The sequence below is a fragment of the Ambystoma mexicanum genome, chromosome 4q (assembly GCF_040938575.1).
Source record: "Ambystoma mexicanum isolate Mex_15411 chromosome 4q, UKY_AmexF1_1, whole genome shotgun sequence".
Lineage (NCBI taxonomy): Eukaryota > Metazoa > Chordata > Amphibia > Caudata > Ambystomatidae > Ambystoma > Ambystoma mexicanum.
This window is the reverse complement of record NC_090928.1, coordinates 323,042,204-323,067,698: the sequence shown is the minus strand read 5'-3', so window position 1 is coordinate 323,067,698 and position 25,495 is coordinate 323,042,204. Positions and strand designations below refer to the sequence as shown.

The 25,495-nt window shown below is 47.9% G+C and overlaps 1 protein-coding gene across 5 annotated transcripts in view; it reads right to left on the bottom strand.

Annotated features, from left to right (window-relative positions):
* BIRC6 (baculoviral IAP repeat containing 6) overlaps nt 1-25,495 on the bottom strand; it is a 3,097,233-nt gene that overhangs the window by 2,850,643 nt on the left and 221,095 nt on the right. For all 5 annotated transcript variants that reach the window (XR_011268132.1, XM_069607902.1, XM_069607904.1 and 2 more), the window contains exon 10: nt 1,529-2,917. Coding sequence is in view for 4 of the 5 variants with exons in the window: in XM_069607902.1 (XP_069464003.1) it covers nt 1,529-2,917 (1,389 nt within the window). In the remaining variant the exon portion in view is untranslated. The remainder of the gene's footprint in view (nt 1-1,528; nt 2,918-25,495) is intronic.

Sequence of the window (25,495 nt, the reverse complement as noted above, 5' to 3'; positions counted from 1 at the left end):
GGAACATGTAAAAGATTTTTTATCATAGCATCATTTTCTACTATGCAGTATCAACTAAAATTTGGTGTACACTCCGACAAGTCAATAAAACCAAATTGTTTATTTTGCAATTATTTTAGAAAGTTGCGGAAGGGATTCAGTGTGTGCGTGCATTCATGTTTTCCACGCTGGGCTTTCAGTAGTCTGGAAAATTCCCTGTGGATGCTGCTCCCAGATGCAGACTTTTTCCATGTTTGTTTTGGCACTATTGTGAATCACAGCTATATATATATTCCAATTCACTTATCGCTTGATGTGCTTTGCACCCTGAAGTAAACTGCACTGAGAATGGGCGGGCGTGGCTGGCTGACATACCCCACAGCAGACGTCGTGGGGCGGCAAGAGTTGGTGTGCCGCTGCATACTGGGACCTTCTGTGCTCTCTCCCCACCCGTCCCCTCACTCTGGTGTTGTGCAGTTTGTTGTGGTGCATTGCGGTACAAATATCTCGGAAACCGTGCATCCTAGGGTCTTGAAACATGGTTTGAGATCATTGGTACCTCAAGTTTTTTTCCTCGTGTCGAGACTGGTCCTTCTACGACCACATTGATTTTTTGCTGATTGCAGGGATCTGTGTCATGTGTGAAGGTGCTGAAATCCAGGGAACGGTGTGGGCTGTCCAAATGTTACACAGCCAGTCAGGTCAGTAGTGTCCTAGTAGGTAACTATGCAAAATGTGGTGCAGATTGGTGAAACTGTGTGGACTTGTATAAGAAACAACGCTTTCCCACAAACAACTTTTGACTTGTAGATTATACATATGATATGGTAAATACATCGGTAAAAATGAGGTAGCATTTAACTCCTTAAACTTACTTTCAGTCCTACAGTGAGACTAAAGTTTAAATCATGGGCTCCCTTCAAGGTGCTGCAAATGTACGCACATGGAGCTGAAGCATGTGACTGTAGGGAAGAAAGACTACTGCTAAAGGATAGGCAGAGGTACGCGTTTAAGATAATCTATCGCAAGTTTGTGCGTTAGTTAAATTGAGCGAAGAAAAGCCACTGCTAAAGAATATGTAGCCACATAAGTGTGTATGTGCTAACACTATTCTAAAGGAGGTCTACATAAAATGTATTGTCAGCAGTGATTAGAATATGTGAAGGCCTAATGTGTATACATATGGAATGAAATTTAGGTTTTAGAATCACTGTCACATTGTGGGAGAATTTATAGATTAAAAGTTGAGATCCATTTTGCCCTCAGTGGTTTTAAAAAAATTGGACCGTTGAATTGTTAAAAAAATAAATCCATTAAACAGAAGTATCGCAATGAAATATGAAGAACAAGAGTAAAGAAAGCATAAAGAAAAGTGTACAAGTCTTGTATCGAGTTGAAAACCAGTAATTTCCTGCTTTATATTGAATTGTAAATTGCCTGTGTTACAATTAAATCTAGGTTTCAGAAAATGAAATGGTTTGAAACACTTGAATAGACAAATTATAAAAATGACCAAACATTGTACAAAGGTAAGAGCAGAATGTCTTACCACTGGTACACGCACAGAGTCGATCTGTGCCAGAGCAGAATATTACTGATACAAACGGATCCAGCTCTTCGATGCCCTCCCTTTTGGGAGGCTCCACTTTGCCTACAATTTCAAAATTTGACAGATCCAGTATTTTCACAAATCCTCCCTGTGTTGTTACTACAAGGTGCCCAAGGTTAGAAAGACTGGACAGACTGTCTTTGTCGTTTTTGGGTGTGATCAATTGATCATCCGTAGGCTCCTCACAGTCATCTTCTCTGTTGTTCAATATGTCTGACGGAAGCAAAAACAATGAGGTAATTGTGTCTTGGGGATCTTGTATATGATGGATTTTGACTGGGTCCTCTTCCAAGGTCACTATCCTGGTGTTATAGTTCATTTTGTAAATCACCAAGTACCCACCACTAGCACTTGCATGCTCAGGTTGAGTGAATAGTGTTGCCCGTGCATCTGCTGGTAAATCACTCTGTATTAAATTAATGCTTGTGCCATTCGCAACAGCCACATTGGTTTCCACTTCACCTTTCCGCCTACTGCACAGGGCAGAGTTCAACCTATTTAAATTATTCAAGGCCTCAACTTGATTTATTGCACTTAGTGACTCAGCAGGACATGCCCTCAAACATACCAACAAATGAATGCCATCCAGGCATGGCGTAACAGAATCGACACATAGGTTCTCTTCCTCTGGAAGCTTTGGCAACCGGAGGCACTGAACCAAAGTTCCAGGTTTGGGAACCATAGAGCTCCACTTATCAGAGTCTGCAGATGTCAGGCCAGCTGCTGCATCTGCAAATTGTTGTATGTAGGTTACTGGAGGATCCTGCAACAGCAACTGCTCCTGACTGTCCAGCTCCATCTCAATGATCTGGGGAACTGTGAAGCCATCATCATGTAAACTTTTGCTTATAATATTGTTCATCTGGGAAAATATTTTTCCTGCTTTCTCCTCAGACTCTTTGATGCTATAAAGAAGTAAAATTGGCAAAGTCCTCATTACCAGAGGGGAATTCAGTTCAGAACTAGTGCCAGACTCATTGTCAAGGGAGCCTTGCTCTGATGTGGTTTCAACCGGAGTCCTGCTTAAAACATCCAATGATCTCCGAGAGTTAATGCTAGTAGGAGATGCAATGGGAGATTTGTATGCCAAAAATCCACCAGCTAGTAAACAAGGGAAGGGTATGTTATGATGCTCCAGGTGCTTTTCTTTTGTTTTTTCACTCTTGCAAACTGGTAAAGAAGGATTTGCCCCAAGTTCTTCCAAATCTTTCACAGTATCTTCCAAGACATTAGCAACTATTTCCCACTGGAGCTTCTCAGGCTGCTGAAGAATGCTTAGAGCAGTTATGTCCAAGATAGCCTCCATCGTTTCCTTCTGAGATGCATGACCTATAACATAAAAATAAATGTTATACATTAAAAAGGAAGGTTTGCAACCTAGTAATGAACAGCAATCCAGCCATCCAATTCATACCTTGTCATAAATGTATCTATTTTATTTATATAGCGCACAAGCAGCCCACAGGCATTGAGGCACTGTTACTTACAAAAAACTTAGTTACAAAGGTACAGGCATAGTGGCGGTCGTTGATACATTATGAATACTAGAGAACATCGTTGATACATTATGAATACTACAGAACATGCTGGTGTTAAGACATTGCAGTTGGTCATTGTGTTACAACTTATGCATTGGGTCATGTGGTGAGTATTCATAATGTGCGGGGCCTTATGTGAAAGAAGCAGTTTCACTTATTGTTCTAATACAGCAACACAAATGGACACATAATAAAAATATTACTCAACGCACCATAAAACATAGTATAATCAAGCTGCAAAAAGTAGTGCAAATCAATTTCACAGTCTTTATTAACCGGCACATCAGTTTCTATCTAGCAGGAAAACTAATAATGCTAGAAGTTGTTAGGACAGTTTTTCTGAAGTTCAACTAAGGGCTTAGTAAAACCATTCAACTGAGGCAGACCAAGACTCCGCTCTTAGTATAAGGCTGTACCACCAGAGTTCACGGTAGCATAGACAGATCAGCCAGGCTTATCTTACGAGGTAGAGAGGGCTGTAGAATCAGTACAAATGAAATTCTAATACAAATGGTCCAAAGAAACACTGAAACAATATGTATGTAAAAGAAAATTATTTGTTTAAATACAGGTAGGCCCAGATAAATATACGGGTAAATAAGTACTATCACAATTTATATGTAATCACAATTATAAAAACACAACACTATACTTGAAGTTACACAGACCAAAGTATAAACCTTATTTTTGGACACCCAACAGTATTTCTAGGGAAGTCAAAACCTTTTCATACACATTCAGTATGGGTCAAACCTATTCTTGGGGAGTAAAAACCAATGGTTACTTTCACAATTACATTCAGTAATGCAAGGGCAGTAGACCCTACCAGTTGTACAGTGACTCTCAGTACAAATCACAATCATTCAACTGGACGATAAACTTTGTGAATAGTGGAACACTTATTCCAGGTACAGTAAAAAAAACTACTACTTTTGTGACAACAGTTATGCTAGGTGATTAAAACCTAGGGATGTAATATTCAATTACAGGTGCTTTTGAGATCAGTGAAACACAGATTCAGATAAGCAGTAACTCTGGTAACTTATTTTGGGATGATACACAATTAACTCATGTGAAGTAAAACCCATATACTTTTTTTAACCTCGAAATCCAGGTTAGATCTTTCCCAGCTATACAAGTACCTTAGGTATGACTTAGGAGGGACAGTTGGAACCAACTACTCTGCAAGTGTCTACAACAGCACAGGCAAAGCAAACCCAACCCTAATGTTACACTTTACTGAATGACTCAGTTATTCTAGGTAGGCAACAACCTGATAGACTTATTCTGGACAGGCTAGCAGGGGAAGCAAGACCCAGTTGGGGGACACTTCTGCAATTACCCTGCAGGAATAATCTGGTGAAACCAACACATTGCGTTTGGGAAGAGGTACAACCTAATCACAGGTGAGTAATATACCTACACATCTACTATCTATTAGAATGGCAAAACAATTTATAAGGAAAGAAAGATGTTAACCATACTTTTAAGAATAGTGCATCACACATCCAAGGGAAGTAAGAACTTTTGTAACTATTCACTCTTAGAGTTATAGTTACCAACCAACTCTTTTGCAATTAACTTTTAAACTTATTTTCTTTTCTAGGCAAAAGGCCCAATCCCTTAAAAGTCTTCCCCTTATTCTTGGAGCATAAGTGTTCTCATTGGCAGAAAGGGGTGGGGGGCATTGGAAGTGTGCTTTAAGTGTGGCTGTTGGGCTGTGGAACGCTGAACTATTGATGCTTCACGGCCAGTCTGCAAGGAGACGAGCCTTCATGGAAACACTCTGCAATACCTGAACTCAGTCTGTTTTGGACTTACTGGAGCTTATGCAGGACTTACGTTCTTAGCGGTACGCAATAACTAAATGCTCCCATTTCTTTGTTTGCAGCCCCGCCCCTTAAATTAGCAGTTTAATTTCTGGTGCTGTTGGCTGTACGGAGCTTTGAAGGCTATTCTATCTTGCCTTGGTTGCGTTCTTTGTTGTTACCATAAGTTGCTGATGTTATAAGATCTGAAGGCTGAGCATTAACTGGTGCCCTTGTTCATATTAAAGTGTTGTTTTAATAGGTACCAAGTTAATGCGATATTCTGACCTTCACACATTACTTGCCTTTGGTATGAAGTGACATCTTACTGCATGTAGTAAGTGGCCCTTCACTGGGGTGCATATTGATATTGAAGTTAATTTTTGGACAAGTTTAGGATTTCTATTGCCGATTGGACCTACAGTGACATCTCACTGTACATTGAGAATACAATTCTGTTACACTTTGGGGTAGCAGCGTCATACTTGGAACAGCAATATTAGCCTGTGCATAATGTTGAAGCACTCCGATTGGCGATCGTGTTATGTGTTGTGTTCCAACACAGCGCCATATAGTCTCCAATCGTTAGCTTTGAAACCCAATGATTCAATGCGTTGACAGTGCCTAGACAGTGGCACAGATTCATGTAAAGGCTCCAATGGTGTCAGAGCATCATGTTTGAAACCCCAAGGGTACGGGTTAACGGTCTCACAGCCTTCAATCCTGTTCCTAATGCGAATTCCTTACTGACTCAGGATGATCACTTTACCAATTGTATTTCTGATGTATCAATATTGGCCCAGACGCTCCAGGCGGAATGGAGCAAACGTTTTAGAGTATCGCTGGGCCTTTCATCCCCTGTATCAGTGCTTCCATCTGTAGTCGGAGAGATTTGTTTGCACCGTCAGGGAGGAAATGCAGAGGGTCACGTCCCATTTCGTGGTGGACCTACCTCACCCGCACATAGCCCCCAAACCTAGAATTGATGTACTAGAAAAGGAACTTACGTGTGGGCTACCCAAAAGGTATAGATTCTGGGCAGCCGCCTGCGAAAAAGGACCAGAACATCTTTGCAGACTTGAGTAATCTGCCGGAGTAATGATTCTGTTTGTTCCTCTTTCCCGGTGATCACTCGAATCCTTAATCTCCTAGACAAAGGACACCAGAAGACCCACGTGGACCTAGATATTATTAAACTGTCAATTGGTGATCATCCTAGGAAAATTAGTTAACTGGAGGGCTTTATGCTTGCCCATGCGAACTTCCATGTTCAAAAAATTGTTACCTTGGATTCTCTGAAAAACTACAATTTCCAAATTCTGAAACTAAAAAGTCACGGAATCCACGCAAATTCACCCTTGCGTCAACCCTGGGAATTTGGCGACAATAACCTACACCCAAGCAGTCTCTGGTGGCGATGCAGAGGGTGTTGATGCGAAACCGTCCTCTGCTCTCCTGCTTGATAGAGTAAAACTAAACGCTCTAAAACTAGATGATGTATTTAGATTAACTACTAAGAGGTTAATGCAAAATGTTGAAGGAACGGACTGGATATCCCAGGCTGAGAACCAACCCATTATACATAAACGGCAAAGTGACGCTGTAAAGAGCCCATCGCCACTTAATTTTGGTTATTGACCAACTACAAAAACACAAAACTGATGATCCTGCTAGGAATAACTAGCAATTATAATAATTCCCTCGACTCTAATGGCAGGCTATATTCTTGTAAGCTCAAGAGGGCACATGGGAGAGCACTCAAACAGATGAACAATGCCAGGAAAAATATTAATCTTCAGGGGGAAAAATCCAAAACCTACCTGCGACAGGTCAATTTCTAATAATTTTGGTCAAATCACCAAGGACGAGTGTGAGCCCTCGTTACCATCCAGCAGTGGCGATAATTACACACTTGGACCATCCTTGGTGCCAGCTGCTTCTGGATTGGGGCCACAACCCAACATCTGATGCAAATTTTAATCAAAGTCAATTGTCTCAATTTTACCCGATCATAGGTAATAAAAGTCATGGGGCGGTCAATATGGGAGTGTAACTGCTGTACTGACGAAGAGCACCCCACTTCATTCTTTAAGTCTACAAAGGCATCAAGGAAACTTGAATAGTATCCACCAACAGGCTGCTCCGGTATCTCAGCAGATGACAGCCAACTCTGATGTGATCCATCTACAGCACTGTATAAATCCACAAATGCACCAAGGAAGCTCTAATAGGAGTCAGCTACAGTGTGTTCAATTATCCCAGGATGTGTCAACCAAGAACGACGCTCAGAATGCTGTACGAGAGCCTGAAACGGCAGCACATATAATCTTGTTGCCTCATCGTCCATTTATCAGTAGAACGTCCACCGCAACCAAATTCCTATTACATCAATGAGAAATCTGAGGTCACTATGGACACTGCAAACATTTTGGGTGTCAAATGACGCAATGGGACAAACAAATATGATGCGTCTCAACCGAACCGTGATATTAAACAATTGACAGCAATGGTACCGAATGCCTCTAGTTTAGCTTGGCTTGCTCCACCATTAGCTACTATTGCTGAAATTGCCAAAGCAAAGCAGCTCTCGTAGATGTGTTCCACTAAAAAAATTACTTCATGGAACTGCTGTGGGCATCTTAATCAAACTGTGGCTTGCAGCGATCAAGGGACTTACCTTTAATACTCGTCATCCAAGAAACCATGTCCATTAAGTTTTTTGGTGTAGATGGTTTCAGCACTTATTGCCTCTCTGCTATTCAGGGAGAGATGGGGAGGCCCTCTGGGGGATTAACAATCCTAGTAAACAACAAAGCCTATGTGCAATCTACTAGGATATCTTGTGCAAATTAAATACTGGTAATGGAGTACTTTCAGTCTAAGTTACCTGGTAGGGTTTTCTTAATTATATGGATTTATTTTAATCCTTCTAAAAGTACGCTTGAGGATTTCTTTGATGCACTTGATGCGGTGTTAGAAGCTGCTCCTGCTGGGTCCAGGTGCCATGGACGTAGTGGTCGTCCAGGGTGGCCCCGCCAACCCTCGAGAGAGAGAGAGAGGAGTCTGGTGATGGTGACCTGTGGTGCAGGTTGCCGGAAAGGCTTGCCCGTCCTCAGGTTGCAGTCCCTAGACCACAATGTGAGGTCTGGGTGAAGTGATAGAGGAACGTTGATCATCAATGACTGATGGCCCTCTTCCTTGTTCAAGGATGCTGCAAAGTGCAGCTGTATCCTCCTCATCCCGAGTCTCATGTGGGGGATGGCCAAGGGGACTTCTGCCATGAGACCCAGTAGGTGTTGGTACCACCAGGCCGAGGTCACTTCTCTGCTGAGGAAGTGCGCAGTGGCTCTTGAGTGCCGTGATCTCGTCCCCCGAAGGAAAAACCTTCTCGGAGTACGTGTCCCAAATGCGGCCCAAGGTGGTCAGTATCTGCGTGGGCTGCAACTGACTTGAGGTTGAGAGGAAAAACCTGGATCGTGCAGTGTTCATAATAGTGTGCGAGGTATGGTGCATTGCTTGCGGAGATGTAGCCCTGACGAGCCAGTCGTCCAGGTACGGGAAAATGTGGTGGCCTTGCAATCTGAGGAGGGCCACCACCGTGTTCATCAGGCTGGTTAAGACCCTGGGGGCCGAGTTGAGGCCGAAAGGGAGCACCTTGTATTGGAAATGGTAGCCCATGATCCTGAATTGTAGAAAGTAACAATGAGGCAGCCAGATCGGGACGTGTAGGTACGCACCCTTCAGATCCAGGGAGCACATCCAGTCTCCCTTGCACAATGTCTCTGCTATCAAAGCTGGCGTAACCATCTTGAATTTCTGTAGAGGTAGGGAGAGGTTGAGGGTGTAAAGGTCCAGCACAACTCTCGGGCCCGCCTGATTCTTTTTCTGAAAGGCTAAAATCCTGGAGTAAAAGCCCAAGCCTCGCTGGGAGGCAGGGACTTCCTCCACTGCCTGGCTCTCGACGAGCGACCAGATCTCTGCCAAAAGAGTTGCTGTCCCAACCTGTGGGAGTAGCGGTGACGAGGGAGGAGGCGCAGCGATAGGGAGGTGGTACCCCGTGGAGGCTACAGAGATGATCCAGGGGTCCGTGAAATTCATGAGGCTGCTGCGGAGGGGGAGGAAGGGGGGGGGGGGGGTGGAATGGAAAAAGCCCTCTCCTCCCGGCTCCCCTTTTTTGTTGTGTGCGCCAATGCTGGGACAGCGAACGGACAGGGTGCCTGGACATCCGCTCTTGGAAGCCGCGGAAACCTCTGTATGTACGCCCCTTCTCAGAGCGTTGCTGTGACTGGGTGTATGGTTTGGGTGTGGTCCTTGTAAGAATGGATAAAGACTTCGCCGTTTGAGAGCGGTTTTGTTATCCAGCTCCTCGACCGTTGTGAAGTGGAAGAGGTCACCCCCTTCGAACGGAAGATCCAGTATGCGTTCCTGGACATCTGGGTTGAATTTCGTAGCACGTAGCCCGGCCGTCGTTCTCATGTCCATGGAAATACAGATGGCACAGCCAGAGGTGTCAATGTGTGCCACGCAGGACTCCATGATGTCCTGCGCCACGATCTTGGCCTCTGCCAATCCTGCCGTGAATTGTGATTGGCTCTGAGCCGGAAGTGCTGGGAGGAAATCCGCAATTTCCCACCAGAGCCTCTGGTTAACGGCTGTGGTTCTGGTATATCTGGAGATCGCCGCCAGATGAATCTTAATGGAGGCATGGGCCAGCCCAGCCTTTGCCAGCGAAAGCAGGTACGGCAGCACTTGAGGGGCCGTAATCCGTAGGGGGTTGATCTGTGCTCGGCACCAGATAGAGAACCTCCTCCACTTGTGACCGTAGCATTTGAGTCGAGGACGCCCTGGCCTTTGCAAGAACCTCTGCAGTCGGCCGGTATATCGTAACCTCCAAACTCTAGCGCTGCAGGAGCCAAGCCTGTTCAGCGACGCCGGGTCGTGGTGGAAGATGGCGCCTCCTTCTCTGGAGAGAAGATCCGCGTCCGCCGACAGCTTGATGGATGGGGACGTTGACAAGTCCAGAAGGTCCGGGAACCAGATCTGCCTCGGCCACGCCGGTGCGACGAGGATCATCCTGCACCGGGACCTCTTGAGCTGGTTGACGAGTCGAAGCAGCAACGGCAACGGAGGGATTGCATACAGGTATAGGCCGTCCCAGGGGAACGAGAACGCATCGCCCATTCTTCTCAGCTGGGGAAACCTGCTGGCGAACCTCTTTGCACTTCGAGTTCGTCGCTGTTGCGAACAGGTCGATTTGGGGTTTGCCCCATCGTCGGAAGAGTTGATCCACCTGATCCTGGCGCAGCTCCCACTCGTGACACACGCGCAGCTCACTGCTGAGCGAGTCGGCGAGGGTGTTTCTTTCTCCTGCCAGGTGGAAGGGAACCAGGAACATCCCCTGGGCGACCGCCCAGTGCCACAGATCCTGTGCCTACTTGGATAGGGCTGGGGATCTGGTGCCTCCCTGCTTCCGTATGCAAAACAGTGTTGTGGTGTTGTCTGTGAAGATCTGCACCACCTTGCCCTTGAGCGACGGGTGGAACGATTTGAGAGCCCAGAACACGGCTCGGAGTTCCAGGATGTTGATGTGCAGGAGCTTCTCCTCCGGGAGCCAGAGGCCTCTTGCGTGGAGATCTCCGGTGTGGGCGCCCCAACCTTCCAGGGAAGGGTCTGTCGTCACAGTCTCCTGGTACGCCGGCGTCTGAAAGTCCTTGCCCGCCATGAGGTGCGCTCGAACGCCACACCACTGAATCGCCCGCCGGAACACCTCGTTGAGGGGGACCCTGTCTTCGAAGGTGCCCGTCGCCTGCATCCAACGGGCGTCGAGAAATTCTTGAAGAGGGCGCATCCGTAGTCTGCAGAGGCGCACCAGGTAGATGCAAGAGGACATCATCCACAGGAGGGACTGTTGGACCTCACCCGGGTCACGTCCGTGGCTAGCAGGCGCTGCACTTTGCCCAGAATGGTCTTCGTCCGTTCTTCTGACAGTGCCGCCAGGCGCCTCACTGTATCGAGCTTCGCTCCCAGAAACAGGGCCACCTGCGACGGCACCAGGTGGGACTTTGGGTAATTTATGGCGAATCCCAGGTCTGTGAGTAGCTGGACGGTCCTCGCAGTGTGTTAGACGGCGAGTTCTCTCTTCCTTGAGCAGATGACCCAGTCGTCCAGGAAGGGGTAGACGTGAAACCCCTGCAGGCGCAGCCGCGCTGCCACAGGTGCTAGGCACTTGGTAAAGACCCTGGGGGCCGACTTCAATCCGAACGGCAGTAATCTGAATTGGTAGTGGCGTCCCTGGATGACGAACCTGAGGAACTTTCGGTGACTTTTGAGGATGGGAACGTGGAAGTCCCAGCACGTGCTGGAGGGTGACCATCCTGAACTTTTGTGACCTGATGTATTTGTTCAAACGACTAAGGTCCAGGATGGGGCGCCAGCCGCCCGTCTTCTTCCTGACGAGGAAGTACCTTGAGTACACCCCGGAGCCTCTTCGGGACAAGCTCGATGGCGCCTTTTCTGAGCATCGCCTGTACTTCCAACAGCAGTTACGGGACGTGATTTTCCTTTCTTGCCACAGGTGGAACGTGAGGGCACTTCTTCAGGAATTTGATAGTGTCCTCTTGCCAGGGTATCCAGCACCCAACAGTGGGTGGAGATGGACTTCCACATGCTGACAAACTTCGTCAGCCGGCCTCCCACCGGGGTGCTTCGGTGGGGGCCCCGACGCCACGGCCGGTTCAGTCCTGCTTGGAGATGGTGGCCTTGCCGCCCTGGCCACCTTGCTGACGGCGGCGAGGCCCTCCCTGCTTGCCGCGACCCCTGTAGGCCTCCTGAGACGAGGAGCGTGCCGCCTGGATCTGGTAGGACGACGAGCCACCGCTGGATCCCTTGGAGGCCCCCTGTCTGCCTCCGGAGCTCCGAAAGGGCCGTCGTTGCTGAAGGGCTCCTAGGGCGCAGGCCGTGTCCGTCTTTATGGCTTGGAGGGATTCGCCCACCGCCTTCCCGAACAAGTTGCTGCCGTCGAATGGCATGTCCAACACCCTGGTCTGGACGTCCTGACGGAAGTCGGTCCCCCGGAGCCAACCCCGTCGTCGTAGGCAAACTGTTGCCCAGCTGGCGGAACCCAGTATCGGCAATATCGGTTGCCACCGTTATGGCGTGGTCCGATGCCACCTCGCCTTCTTCTCCAGGGCTTCGGACCTCTTGTCCGGTAGGAAGTCCAATATGGGGGCCAGCTTAAACCAGGGCTCCCTATCGTAACGGGCCACGATCGCCAGGGCGTTGGCCGCTTTGATCGTCGTCACCGTCGACGAAATGACCCGTCGCCCCATGGCGTCCAACTTTTCCCTCGCCGTCCGGCGGGGAATTCGACGTTGAGGCTCCTGACCCCGCCGCTTTCTTCTTCGCCGCCGCCGAGTCTGGCGTTGGCTGGGCCCTGAGGCACAGGTGAGCGGTCTCGGGGACCCGGTACCTCTTCTCGTACCGGTCCCGTTTGGCTGGTGCCGTGGAGGGGTTCTTGAGTACCGACAGGCCCTCCTCCCAGATGTCATCGATTAGAGGCACCGCGATGACAGTCTTCCTCTTGGCCTCCCGGCGCTGATAGAGGAAACCTTCCCTTTTTCTGCTCCTCCGGGCAGAGTTGGAACAATTCGGACGCCCTGGCGATCATGGCGTGGAACGAGCCAATCTCGTCGGGCGGAGAGGCCCGTGCGTTGGGAGACGGGAGACCCGTTCCGTCGTCAGAACCCGTCGTCGAGCCCACCGCACCGTGGGAGGATGAGGAGGGAAGGAGGGAACTGTAGGCCTTACGGGGGCGAACGGAGAGGGTTGGATCCTCCGTCGTTTGTTCTGAGGACTTCCCGACGGGCCAGGTTGCGGGTCCTCCGGCTGGGCCGTGGTAATCTCGTCCTCATCTCAGAGCATAAGGACTGGATCGCAAACAAAATGGCTGCCGAGCTATCCTGAGGCCCAGGTTCCGGCTGTGCCAGAAGGGAAGGCTGCTCTTCCTATCTCCCGAGGATCTTCCTTGCGGGATCGAACCCTCTCGAATTGGACTTCGAGATCCCTCACGACCCCGGTCAGTTCCCCCTCCGAGGCTGACTCCGTGTTTGAGGAGGCTACTGTGCCCCCTGCCCCCTTTTTCCATCACGGGGGCCTTGACGATGGGCTGAAAAGAGGATTCCCTCCTTGTCGGCAGGGAAACTCTAGTCCCGGAGGCAATCTCCGCTGGCGGGGTCTCTGCCGGCTTGGCCAGGGTCGCCGCGATCGCCTCGATAGCAGCCTTTGCCTGCTGGGTAGGGGCCTTCACCACCTTAGGTGCGTCCTGGGCCTTCTCCTTAGGGGGAGGGGCGACGCCTCGCTCCCCCTCTTCCGAGATCGGACGGGGCTTCTCCCCAAGCTTACCCGGGGTCTCGGACTTCCTCTTCCCCGAACCGGAGCGCTGGCTCGTGGTTGACGGTGCCGGGGAAGGTGCGCCCTGCCTGGCGACCGAAGAGTCTGACCTTTCGGCACTCCCGGAGCCAGCGAACTCGCGGCGCTTGGCCTGGTTGTGGGCCCCCGTCGCCAGCACAGGACTTGGAAGCCCGCTCGGACCCTTTCTTCTTCTCACCCGTTGAGCCCTTCTCCAACCAGCTGGCAAGACGGGATTGACGGTCCCTCATGGTCCGCTCTGAGAAGTTCTTGCAGACTACATGAGTCTTGTCCCCATGAAGACAGTAGAGGCATCGCGAATGTTCGTCCTCCTTAAACACATTCTGCAACCCGCATCCAGGGCAGCTGCGAAACAGCTTGGGTCCGGGTGACGAACTCGCGTCCTGGGCCATCTCGAAGTAGGCCGCAAATCTTCTGGAATCCTCCAAGAAGTTGATTCGACAAAATCTTCACCCTTGAGGGGCGTAGGAAAATCCCGCAACGGGTCCCCGTTAACGGAAGTAGAAACGGTGGAGCTTGAGGCTCGATTAACCAAAAAAATGTAAAAATTCACCTGAAAAAGCGCGAAACACACAGCAAAAGCTTGAGAGCCAAGCACGAGGACTCCTAACACTTGAACGTGCGGTAAAAATCTGAGGATGGCTGCCAGAGGCGGGGCTTAGGGAGAGGGCAGTCATTGGCTGTGGTCAGTATGACACAGATCAGTGATTGCTTACTACTACGAAAGACAGATCAGAAACAAAACTGATACTGATTTTTCTTTACCGAGGATTCCCAGCCGGACAGGGAATATTCATGAGCATGTGAATCCATGCCAGACCCCATGCTGGAGAATGAAGGACACCTTTGCACAGATAAATGCTACTGTTGAAGATCTTGTGGCAGGCCTTGCAAATGTAAAACTAAAACTGTATGAAATTGATTGGATTAGGACCAGGCCAATCACACAAGACATACAGCGAGTATGCATCTTTCGAAAGAAAAAGCCTTGTGCGCTCTATACACAGAAATGTCCTTGTGCAAAAGCCAGGCAGATTTATATTCGGTTTATATTAAACCAATTTCCTTCCTTGGAGTGTACTCCGTACAGATATGCTGGTACGTTGTCTAATAAGTTAACATGTCGATTTTGCTTGTCAGCAATACAACAAGAAACAAATATTTAGTGGTATAGTGCCCTTACTTTGAATAAGACCATTATAACTTTTTGGGTTCTTTTAATCCAGAAGCCACGCTCGTTGAGCATCAGTCATTCTATGAAAGAAGTATTAAAGGGGAAACACAGGTTTCCCATTGGCACTTACTAGATTGTTTAAAATTGAAGTCTTGATGAAAATAAACTAGGTTCTTGGTGAAGGCTCTTTTTACTGAGTATTGGCTGAAGGTCTGACTAAATTACTTAAGGCAATGTATAGTATATTTAGTTGACCCACTTGGGCACTAATTGTCAGCTTGGCTAAAAGATGACGAGATCATAATGATTGTTGGAGCTGCGCATAACGCCTTGTAGCAATTTAAGTTGCTACATTTAGCCTGCTGGCCTTCATTTTGGTTTTTATCTACATTTAGACTTGGTTTTATCAATGTCATGTGCAAACGCCAACTTTTTACGTTTTAGCCTGCTGCTGAGAAAAGCGCGTTTTTTACTTGAAATGTATAACTTAATGTAAATGTACCTAAATGAGATAGGTTTTACTTAAGTTGAAGATGTTTATTGATCTGATGGAATGATGTGTTGCCCTTTGATAAGGCAAGTTTTTGTAGGGCAACGATTGTTGTTATTTTACTAAGGAAGTTATGTGCTTTTGTAAAAAAAATTTTGTTGCTTATGCGTAAAAGCATCTTTTACATTTAATGAGATATTTGGTATTTGTGGTAGAATGATGTGATGTTTGTAAAGGTTTCGGGTAAACCACATACAAATAAAAAAAAAAGTGCGTCACTAGGGACTATTGACCAACTGACCGTGTCAGAATAGGTTCTTAAGTAGCAAAAGTCAGAGTTCCTTAAGAAGACTGGGCAAACAGGTGAGTACTTTACTTCTAGGTTTAGAAGAGGGTCCAGGGGCTCCGCAGTAGACACCCTAGCAGGATTCTAGCAGTGGGACTGGGTGCACTGGACGAGAGACCTCCCATCACAGAAAACCCCCCACAGCTACACAGATATACTAACAGACTTAAGGCAAGTACAAACCCAAGCCAACACAGTACCTCGGTTCCATGTAATGTCGCCACATAAATTTGCCATGCAAAAATATTGCCGAAAAATTGCCGTTTTTTTGTGGCGACATAATTGCATGGAACATGTGGGGGACACCGCCGCAACCCCCAAACTTTTTTTCTCTTTTATTTCAATTTTTTTTTTGCCCCTCCCCATATATTTGGTCACCCATATAATATCGCCGCAACCTTTTCCCGGGGACATTTACGGCGACCATATATGACAATGCATTACTTACCGTAAAAGCATTTCTGATGGTTGTATCTGCTTAGATTCACATGCTGTGCATAGGTCCGACATCCAGTGGTCACTGCGGAGTATTGCATTTTGTTTTTCGTAGTCGAAAAGGGGACGTCGACAAGGCGTGTCTGTAACACTATCCCTATAGTGACGTGCGTTGTACCCACAATCCCTAACGCGTCGAGGTCCCTCTGTTTGCATTTTTCTGCCCTGAGGGAGCCTTCTAGACGTGAGAGTACAGAAAAGAGAAATATAGGAAAGGATGTCTATGTTCCTTCCATCCGAGCGGGGAGGAAGGGCGGGCGCATGTGAATCTAAGCAGATACAACCATCAGAAATGCTTTTACGGTAAGTAATGAATTGTCTTCTGATGTTTGTTAATCTGCTTAGAATCACATGCTGTGCATAGACTAGCGAGCAGTACCCGGAGTTGGCGGTGGGTTATGAGAAGGAACAGTAGAGAAAAGATGTCAGATCTAGAATGTGCATCTAGACAGTAGTGTTTTGTAAAGGTGTGCACAGAACTCCAGGTAGCCGCTTTGCAGATGGACTCAAGGGGAACATTTGCAATGAACGCTATGGAAGCCCCAGTGCCTCGAGTGGAATGTGCTCTTGGCTTGAAGGGTAGTTCTCGCTTAGCAAGAGTGTAACAGAGTGATGCATTGCACAATCCATCTAGATATAGTGGACTTTGAAACTGCATCTCCTTCTCTTCCTGCTGCCACCGAGACAAAGAACTGATTAGTCTTTCTCAGTGTTCTGGTTCTTTCCATGTAGAACATGACAGCTCTGCGTACATCTAGTGTATGCAGACTTTTTTCTCCCAAGCTGGAAGGGTTTTGAAAGAAAGTTGGTAGTTCTATAGACTGGTTTACATGAAATTTCGAGATGAATTTTGGTGCAAACCTTGGGTGTGCGTAGAACCACCTTATTCTTGTGAACTGTTACGAAGGGGTCTAGTATAGAAAGAGCCTGTAGTTCACTTACTCTTCTAATGGAGGTGATAGCTATTAGGAAAGCAGTCTTAAGAGTGAGGTATTTAAGAGTTGCCTTGTGCATGGGTTCGAAAGGCCTTGATAACTGGTATCTTCCACCACGACACTTTAAGTTGGGAAGTGGTGTATGCAGAAAGTGCCGCTAGGTGTACTTTAATGGAATTAAACACTAGACCTGAATCCAGTAATTGGGTCAAGTACAGAATAATGTTCGTGGCAGAGCAGTCAACCAGGTTGATGTTCTTATCTCTACACCAGATGACAAATCTTTTCCACTTGCTGGAATAGCAGTGGCGAGTATTAGGTTTTCTGGCTTCCCTGAGGATGTCCCTACATCTCTGTGGGAGATGTAAATGTCCAAATTCTATGACCTCAGGAGCCAGGCTGCTAAGTTCATCGTCTGAGGGCATGGATGCAGAGTCCTGCCCTTGTCTTGTGACAGCATGTTGTACGGGCAGGGAAGTTTCATTGGGGGAGATAGGGACATCTCCATCAAGTGAGCGAACCATGGCTGACGGGCCCACATTGGGGCCACTAGTATCATGGTAACCTGCTCCTGGTGCACCACCTTGTTGAGGAGGGGAGTCGGGGGAAAGGCGTAAACAAATTTCCCTGACCATTGAATCGACAGACCGTTCCCCTTGGACTGGTTCTGGGGGTACCTGGAGGCGTAACTTTGGCATTGTGAGTTCTCCAGGGTTGCAAACAGGTCTATTTCCGGGAATCCCCATTGCGTGAAGACGTCTAAGACGATGTCTACGTGCAATTGCCATTCGTACTCTTTGGGCAGGGGGAAGTTTCTGCTGAGTTTGTCTGCTAGCAGATTGAGTTCCCCTGGTACATGTTGTGATAGTAGGAACATGTTGTGTTTGAGAACCCACTTCTATATATTCTGGGACAGCTTGGACAGTCCTGGAGAGTGAGTGCCCCCTTGCTTGTTGAGGTAGTACAAGGCTGTGATGCTGTCTGTGAGGACCATCACTGTCTTTCCTTGTAAGTGTTCCTGAAAGGCTTTCAGTGCTTTAAACAACGCTAGTAGTTCCAGCAGGTTTATATTCTTGGATGCTAAGCTCGGACTCCACACTCCGTGAGCAGTCTGATGGGATAGGTGAGCCCCCCATCCTGTAAGGGATGCGTCTGTGGTTAGAGTGGCTTCCACTGCGGGTGTGGCAAAAGTTTTCCCCAATAACAGGTTTTCCTTTGTCCACCACCGTAGCGAGAGAACCAAGGCCTGCGAGACCACCACTAGATCGTCCCATTGTCCGCTGGCCTGACACCACTGGCTGTAAAGCCACTCTTGCATTGGGCACATGCGCAGGCGCGCGTGAGGTACCAAATAAATACATGACGCCATCATCCCTAGCAAGCGCATTGCTTTGCGTACCGTCACCTCTCGACCTGCCACATAACTGGGGATCTGAAACAGCATGTTTTGGACCCTCTCGTTGGAGGGGAAGACGAGGCCGTCCTTTGTTCGAATTAGAGCCCCTAGGAATTGTTTGATTTGGCTGGGGTCTAAGCTGGACTTCTTTTCGTTGATGGAGAAGCCCAGTTGGGACAAAAGGTCTACGGTCTTTTGGGTATTGGAGAAGCATGTTTCGTGAGAATCCCCTGTTATGAGCCAGTCGTCGAGGTAAGGGTTGCCGCTGCCAGTACTTTCGTGAATACCCTTGGTGCAGATGCTATCCCGAAGGGTAGTACTCTGAACTGGTAATGTTTGTCCTCTATCTTGAACCTGAGGTATTTTCTGTGCGCTGGCAACATTAAAATATTAAAGTATGCATCTTTCATGTCTAGTGTTGTCATGTAATCCCCCTGTGATAACAGTGGGATTACTTCCTGCAAGGTTACCATACAAAACTTTTGGGGTTTGACAAACTTGTTCGCTGGGCGCAGATCTAATACAGGGCACATGGTTAAATCCTTTCTGGGTACAAGGATGTACACTGAATAAATACCTTCTGTTACCTGAGATAGGGGGACAGCCTCTATAGCTGCTTTTTTCAGTAGCTCTTCTACTTCTTGAAGAATAGTGAGGTGTTCCGGTGTCATGCGTCGGTTCCGTGGGGGTCTGTATTTCGGGGAACCGCTGAATTTGATGCAGTATCCGTGGGCTATGGTGGATAATACCCAGCGGTCTGACGTTATTCCCTCCCATGCTGAAAGGAACGATGTTATCCGGCCCCCGACCGGTGATGCATGGGAGGGGACCCGAATCTTCGGGTCATTTGTTGGTGTTGGGCGTGGGGCCTTTGGGACTGGAGCCGCGACCTCTTCCTTTGCCACGACGTTGGCCTCTTTGACTGAACTGGGTGCTTTGGTTAGAGGGCCAGGTGGTAGCAGAGTAAAATTGCTGTTGGCTTTGCTGCTGGCGTTGGCCACGAAAGGAGCGTCTATTGCCATAGCTACGTCCGTTAGGTGGCCTAGAAATTTGGTCAAGAGTCTTGATGGTATCAAAATCTTTCTTCGCATGTTCTAGGGCTTCATCAACTGCTTTCCCAAACAGATGTGTTTGTTCTATGGGCTTATTGATCAGGGAAGCCTGGGTTTCCGACTTAAATCCCGAATTGCGCAACCAGGCATGGCGTTTGAGAAGTATTCCCTGAACCAGGGAACGGCCAGCAGTCTCTGCGGCATCTAAGGAGTTCTTTACGATGCCCTGGTTTACAAGAGTTCCCTCTGAGATTATAGACAGCAGGCGCGGACGCAGGGGTTCTGGTGCGTCCTCTGCTTCGCTGCGCAGCTTGCTCCACTGTGCATCCGCGTAGCTAGCTAGTAGGGAATTGTTATTTGCAATCCTAGTTCAGAAGGCGGCAGAGGTCGTGGTTCTCTTCCCAAGTGCATAGAGCTTCTTGCCCTCTTTGTCAGGTGGTGCCTCACTAGTGGATAGTGGTACCCCTGCTCTTTTTCTTGTATTGGTAACTACAAGGGAGTCCGGAATAGAATGTCCCCTGATATACAAAGGGTCAGAGGACGAAGGGCTGAAGAGCTTTTCTATCCGAGGGTTTACCCCTCTGACTAAGGCCGGATTGGAAAGGGAAGGAGTTATTCTTCTCCTTATGGAAGCCAGGAGCGGAATAGATTGACTAACCGGGGCTTTTTCTACAAAGTCTATGTCCGCAATAGTCTCCCCTGTGTCTATTTCAAAATGTGCTGCTGCCTTGCGCAATAGTGCATTAAGTGAAGGTTGGTCATCTATGGGGGAGGGGTTTCCAATAGGTGAGTCCTTGGGAGGAGAAGGGTGAAAGACATCAGGGTCTGAGTGCACTGATGGGGATTGCCAGGGCTGTGAGGTAGCTGTATCTTCTTCAAAAGCTCCTGCACTAGTGTAAGGGTCTTCTTCAAACCCCTCTTCCTCATGTACTTCCTCTCCACCCAAACACTCCTCTTCCTGGAGATATTGCTCCTCCTCAGTGAGGTCATATGTGTCTGTAGAAGGGGGAAACAGCCTAGGAATCTTGACCCTAGGGTCATCCTGGGTCCATTCTCTTGGTCTTTTGGGTGTGGGTGGGTTTTGGCTACCCAAAAACCTTTCCATTTTTTCCATACAAGAATGGAGTCTTTCAAGGGTCTCATGGGGAACCCCTGAATAGTCTAGAGGGGGGAAATCAGTGTTTTCACCTTCAAAACGCTTCAAACGCTCCCACAACGTCGACGAAAGGTTTCCGTCGCCCTCAGAAAAGCCCTCCGGTAGTTCAGAAGTGCCCTTAGATGAAGGGGGCAGGTCCTGGCTACTCTTGTGCTTTTTCGGCGTTTCTATATCTTTTGCTGCGGTATTCGACATCTGTTTCGTCGTCCGCTTACGCTTGTCTTCGCAAACAATTCTCGCCAGGCTCTCGACAACGAGTTTGTCAGTAGAAGGTTCTGGAGTCGACATTGCCTGCGTTACGCGTTGTTTCTCGACGGCCGCTCTATGGAGCGTTACGTCGGATGTTTTTGAGGTAGCGCCCGTGTTAGATGAAAGCCCAATCGCTGGTCGCGGCTGCGTTTGCGGGTGGGGCTTGAGACCCTTACGGTCTGAGGTAGACGCCGGAGTGCCCTGCGTCCCCTTCAGCGCTGATGGATCCTTCGTTCTCGACGAAGAAGAGCCGTGGGTTGTGTGCTTAGGCCTATGGGGTCTGTGTGCGTCCTTGTCGCCGGGGTGTTCATCCCCATAAGCAGGGCATGAGCTGAGCCCGTCGGGGCCGGGGACGGACGTTGAGGAGCGCGAGCGCTCCTTCTGGGGGTTAATGACTTCCGTAACGGACGTAGAGTTATCACCGTCCTCGTCACTTTCTGTAACAGCGGCGGCGGGTGAGGAAACTGATTTCGACATAGCGTAGTCCGCCCACCTCTTAACTTTTCATTCTTTAAGAGTTCTTGGTTTCAAGAGCTTACAGGCCGCGCAGCTGTCCTCTTTATGATCGAGGGGCAAGCAACGATTACAGAGCTTGTGTTTGTCCTTCCAAGTGTATTTGCCCCTACAGCGTGGGCAAAACTTAAAAGGTGTCCTCTCCATAGCTGAGGCAATAAAAACTGGTGATAACAACCCCAAGGGAAAGATAGGGGAGAAAGAAAGACATTCTCGACGAGAAGGTAAAAGTTCGAACCCCCACTCTCCCTACTGTATGTTGGCCGGCGAGGCCTGGCCACGTGCTCGGCAGCGCCGAAGGATCTCCTCCGTCTCTTCCCCTCCGTCGAAAACTTGCTCGGCGGAGAAACAGCTTCACAGCTAACGTCGAGGGGAGGGATCTTTAAAAATATAATAAGTATAATTAAGGACCGAGGTCCGTAGTAAGTGTTTTGCAATGTCTCTCTAGGAGCTACGCGTAAGGCGACCATAAACTGGGCGGAAAAAAACAATCTTAGGGACCTCGACGCGTGAGGGATTGTGGGTACAACGCACGTCACTATAGGGATAGTGTTACAGACACGCCTTGTCGACGTCCCCTTTTCGACTACGAAAAACAAAATGCAATACTCCGCAGTGACCACTGGATGACGGACCTATGCACAGCACGTGATTCTAAGCAGATTAACAAACATCAGAAATATATGTATATATGGGGATAATATTACCAGTACCTCAGCATTGAAGATAATTTTGCAGCAGGAGGACTTCAGGATCTGCAGCCAAATACCCGCTGAGTGGATTCCTTGTCGTGGTGACTGAAAAAAGGACCTTGGAAAGGACTTTGCAGCAGGGATCGATGGAGAAGGCTCTATGCAAGGTTTAACTCGTGGCTGAATGCGGTTATGCAGAGTTGGCGCTTTTTCAAGGAGCACAGAAGACAGAAAATCGCGGTAGAATTCTTGTCATTACAAAGGTCCAGCACTCTGTTGAGGGGACTTCTCGGACTAGACTTGTGCCTCTGGAACTCCACCAAGATGCCCGTGATGTTTCAGCGAGATTCGGAATTAGGAAGACCGTGCACCACACAGTGGCTCGAGGTCCCAGGGTATTGCAGCAACGCATGGTCGCAGCATCGCGTGGGATGGCTCAAAATGCAGGTCTTCCTGAGTCTAGTGGATCTCAGCAGGCTCTAGGTCAGCGTTGTCGTTTTCAGAGTCCCCACGTCGATTGGAAAGAAGGGCTACAGGAGGCTCTGGTTAGACAGCAGGCTCTCTGGTTGCTGAAAATCGTTTCAGCCAATTTTCCTCTTCGGTTTCGGTTCCTTTCGTCGACTTGACTTCAGCTTCCAGATTTGCAGTATTTAACAAACTACAGCACAACATCTGCATTCTTTCTCTGCATTTTACAACAAGGGTCTGTCTGGTTGTCCAATCAGGACAGCCAGTCCCCCACTGGGATTTGTCCCCATTCAGGCAAGGAGGAAGACAAAGGGCTGTGGAGTTTTGGACTCCTCCCTCACTTCCTGCCTTCACAGACAGACTGGAGCCTGGGCGGGGAGTCCAGGGGACTCCTGCCAAAAATAAAAATCACAAAGTAATTTCCCACCCTGGGTCTCAGGGAAAGGACCAACAAAGGGCAAGAAACACTACTAAAATGTCGAAAAAAGAAGACGGGGGACATTTTGGTAAAATGAGCACCCTTAGGTGCCTTTACGGCATCACTAGCCACCAGCCATTGAAGGTAAGCTTGTCCCTGTAACAGAATTGTTACAATGTATCCCCTATCACACTAAAACTGCATCTCCCTAGTACTCCACATAAGGTTGAGTGTGCTGGTTTCACCTAACAAAATGTAAAAGGGTTCCAAAAGATCCTTTCTGCCCTTGGGAACTGTAGTTCTTGCAAAGAAAGTTAAAATGGGAGCCCCTAGGGCAACCCAGCAACAGGCAGAAAGAGGGTAACTTTAAAAAGATACAATGAAGAGTCAGAAAAATGACACCCATAAAAAGTGAAAGACTCTGGATGCGGAAAAAGGATCCCACTCAGAGGTAGTCAGGAAAAATATCCCACTAGTAAGGCGAAACGTTCAGGGGTTGACCCAGGTCAGGAGGATTTACCATTGCTATGAAAATTTAGCAAACAGAAGTCATTGTGTTTTGTTTAATATAAGCTGCATCTGCCCGTTGCATTTATATCCCCGTCAAGGAAACTACATGACGCAGATAAAGCCAGAGTCCCAAAACTAATGGTGGGTTGTACACGAAAAATAAGTTTAAAGAAAAGGGGGGTCTAAAATGAGACATGGTTTGAACATGTCAAAACATTGATTACGCTGGGACTTACTTCAAGACAGATTTGCTATATACCCATTTAATAAGAATGTAAACTAGGCACTCAGTCTATTTTATGATGTCTATAAATCATAAGACAGCAGTACAGCGCAGGCAGCTTCAGTTTGTGATTCATCACTCTCCAGCACACCTCTCAATCACTGCCGATTTCAGCAGCCGTGCATATGAAAAAGCAGTTCCAAGTGCAAACATTCAACATTGTTCTTTATAGTATAAAGGGAGGAGATCTTGGGTGGCAAAGTATCACTTTGAAGACTGGACGTCTGTGTGCCAATGCCAGCTGCAGCATTGGACAAAGAATGTATACTCTGACAATCACTGTTGCTGTGCTTAAAAATCTGTAAAGATCTTAAAACCAACAGCATTGTGTGATCTAACACTGTCCGAGAAACTACCCTATTCGGATTAACCGGTATAGATATCAATATCTAGCTAGACTATCAGGGTAGTGTGACAGAACAGCGAGCCTTCGACTTGGGCAGCATGAGAGTGAACCGTTCAGTTGAGCACATGCAGAGCACTCTTAAGAGTTAGGCATTAAACTTAAACGCAGCTATTATTTTGGTCTCGGATAAACTCTTAGCAATTAAAAACCACAGGTACCACTAAAATATGTACTATTATATACACATTCACTTTGGTGTACTTGACTAAGAGCACCACCTTTACGATTAGAATACAGTCAGATCAGTTTCAGAATGCAATGGGATAGCCAAGTAAAACCAGCAAAGTAACCATCTGTTAGAAAACGAATATGTGAACAGCAAATAAGTTAACACCATACAAAGCCTTATAGACTAGGGCGCTACACCTTAACAGTCCTTCTGAAGCGAGTAAAGGGGCCCAGTGCCGTAGCTTCCAATGAAGTTCTCTTCAGGGGGCCAAGAGTCTTGAAGAGTCTGAACAAGTGCTAGCAAAGGCAACAAACAGTTTTTTAAGTGTTGTAAAGTTAGAATAGTTCTTGGGAGACATGCCCTCCCAATCTAAACGTCTTAGAGAAAGCCCAAGGGAGGATACTTGACCAGAGCTCCACCAATCATGGACAAAAAAGTGGGAGGTAGTTCAAGGACTTCACTCCTGTTAAACACTATTGAGGTAGTGGGGCCAGGAACAGGTAGATGTACTGCCTCCCTGTACTCTGATTCACTCAGGAACCACCATAGAAGTACCTGACATTGATGGCCCCCCTTTTCTCATGCCTGTTCCATTTTAATATGTCCAAAGGTCACAAGCGCAGAGCCACTTTCAGCTGCAGGTTTTGTGTCCTACGAATAGGCGGTTCAATGCTCTGATACACTAGTTCTGGACATGGGATAGCTGCACACCTCTACTAGGCTGAAGAAAGGACGCGCAGCAATGACCTCAGATCACCTCCCCAGGACAGGGGAAGTGACCCTTCTGACTTAAACAATGAAACCGGGCCTGCAAAGTCCCTATTCGTGTTGGGGAGCTGCAACACGAGGCAGAGCCTTCTCGTTTCATAAGGCTAGGATCTGCTGAGTCCCAAGACTCGACTCCAATGACAACTGATGCAGTGAAGCCGGTCAGCCAACAAAAACATTACAGGATTCTGAAGTGTTCCAATGGCAGGCTCCTCATGAGGGGTCCAAACTGGTTGTGGTCAGTGGTCCTGGGGATGAAGCATTAATGAAGAACTGGAGATCAACAAAGGAGAAGCAATGCCGGCCGGCTGCCAACAATGAGTTCCAGGTCTTTAGCAGAATGCTCCTCAACAAAGGGGTTCTTGGCTCCAACTACCTAAAAAAATGGCTGCAGGAGACCCCCTGAGCACAAATTTGAGCGGCAATCACCCCCGAGCCTACCAATGGTAAGGATCTGCAAATTCAAACTGGCAGGGGCTGTCCGATCCTGGACAGCCTATGGAGACCACATCCGCCCAGCAACTGACACTTTGGCATGGATGTGGACTAAAACCAGTCCCTGCACCCATATCCGGCCAAAACAATATTTATCCTGTATGAATAGAGTCAGGGAA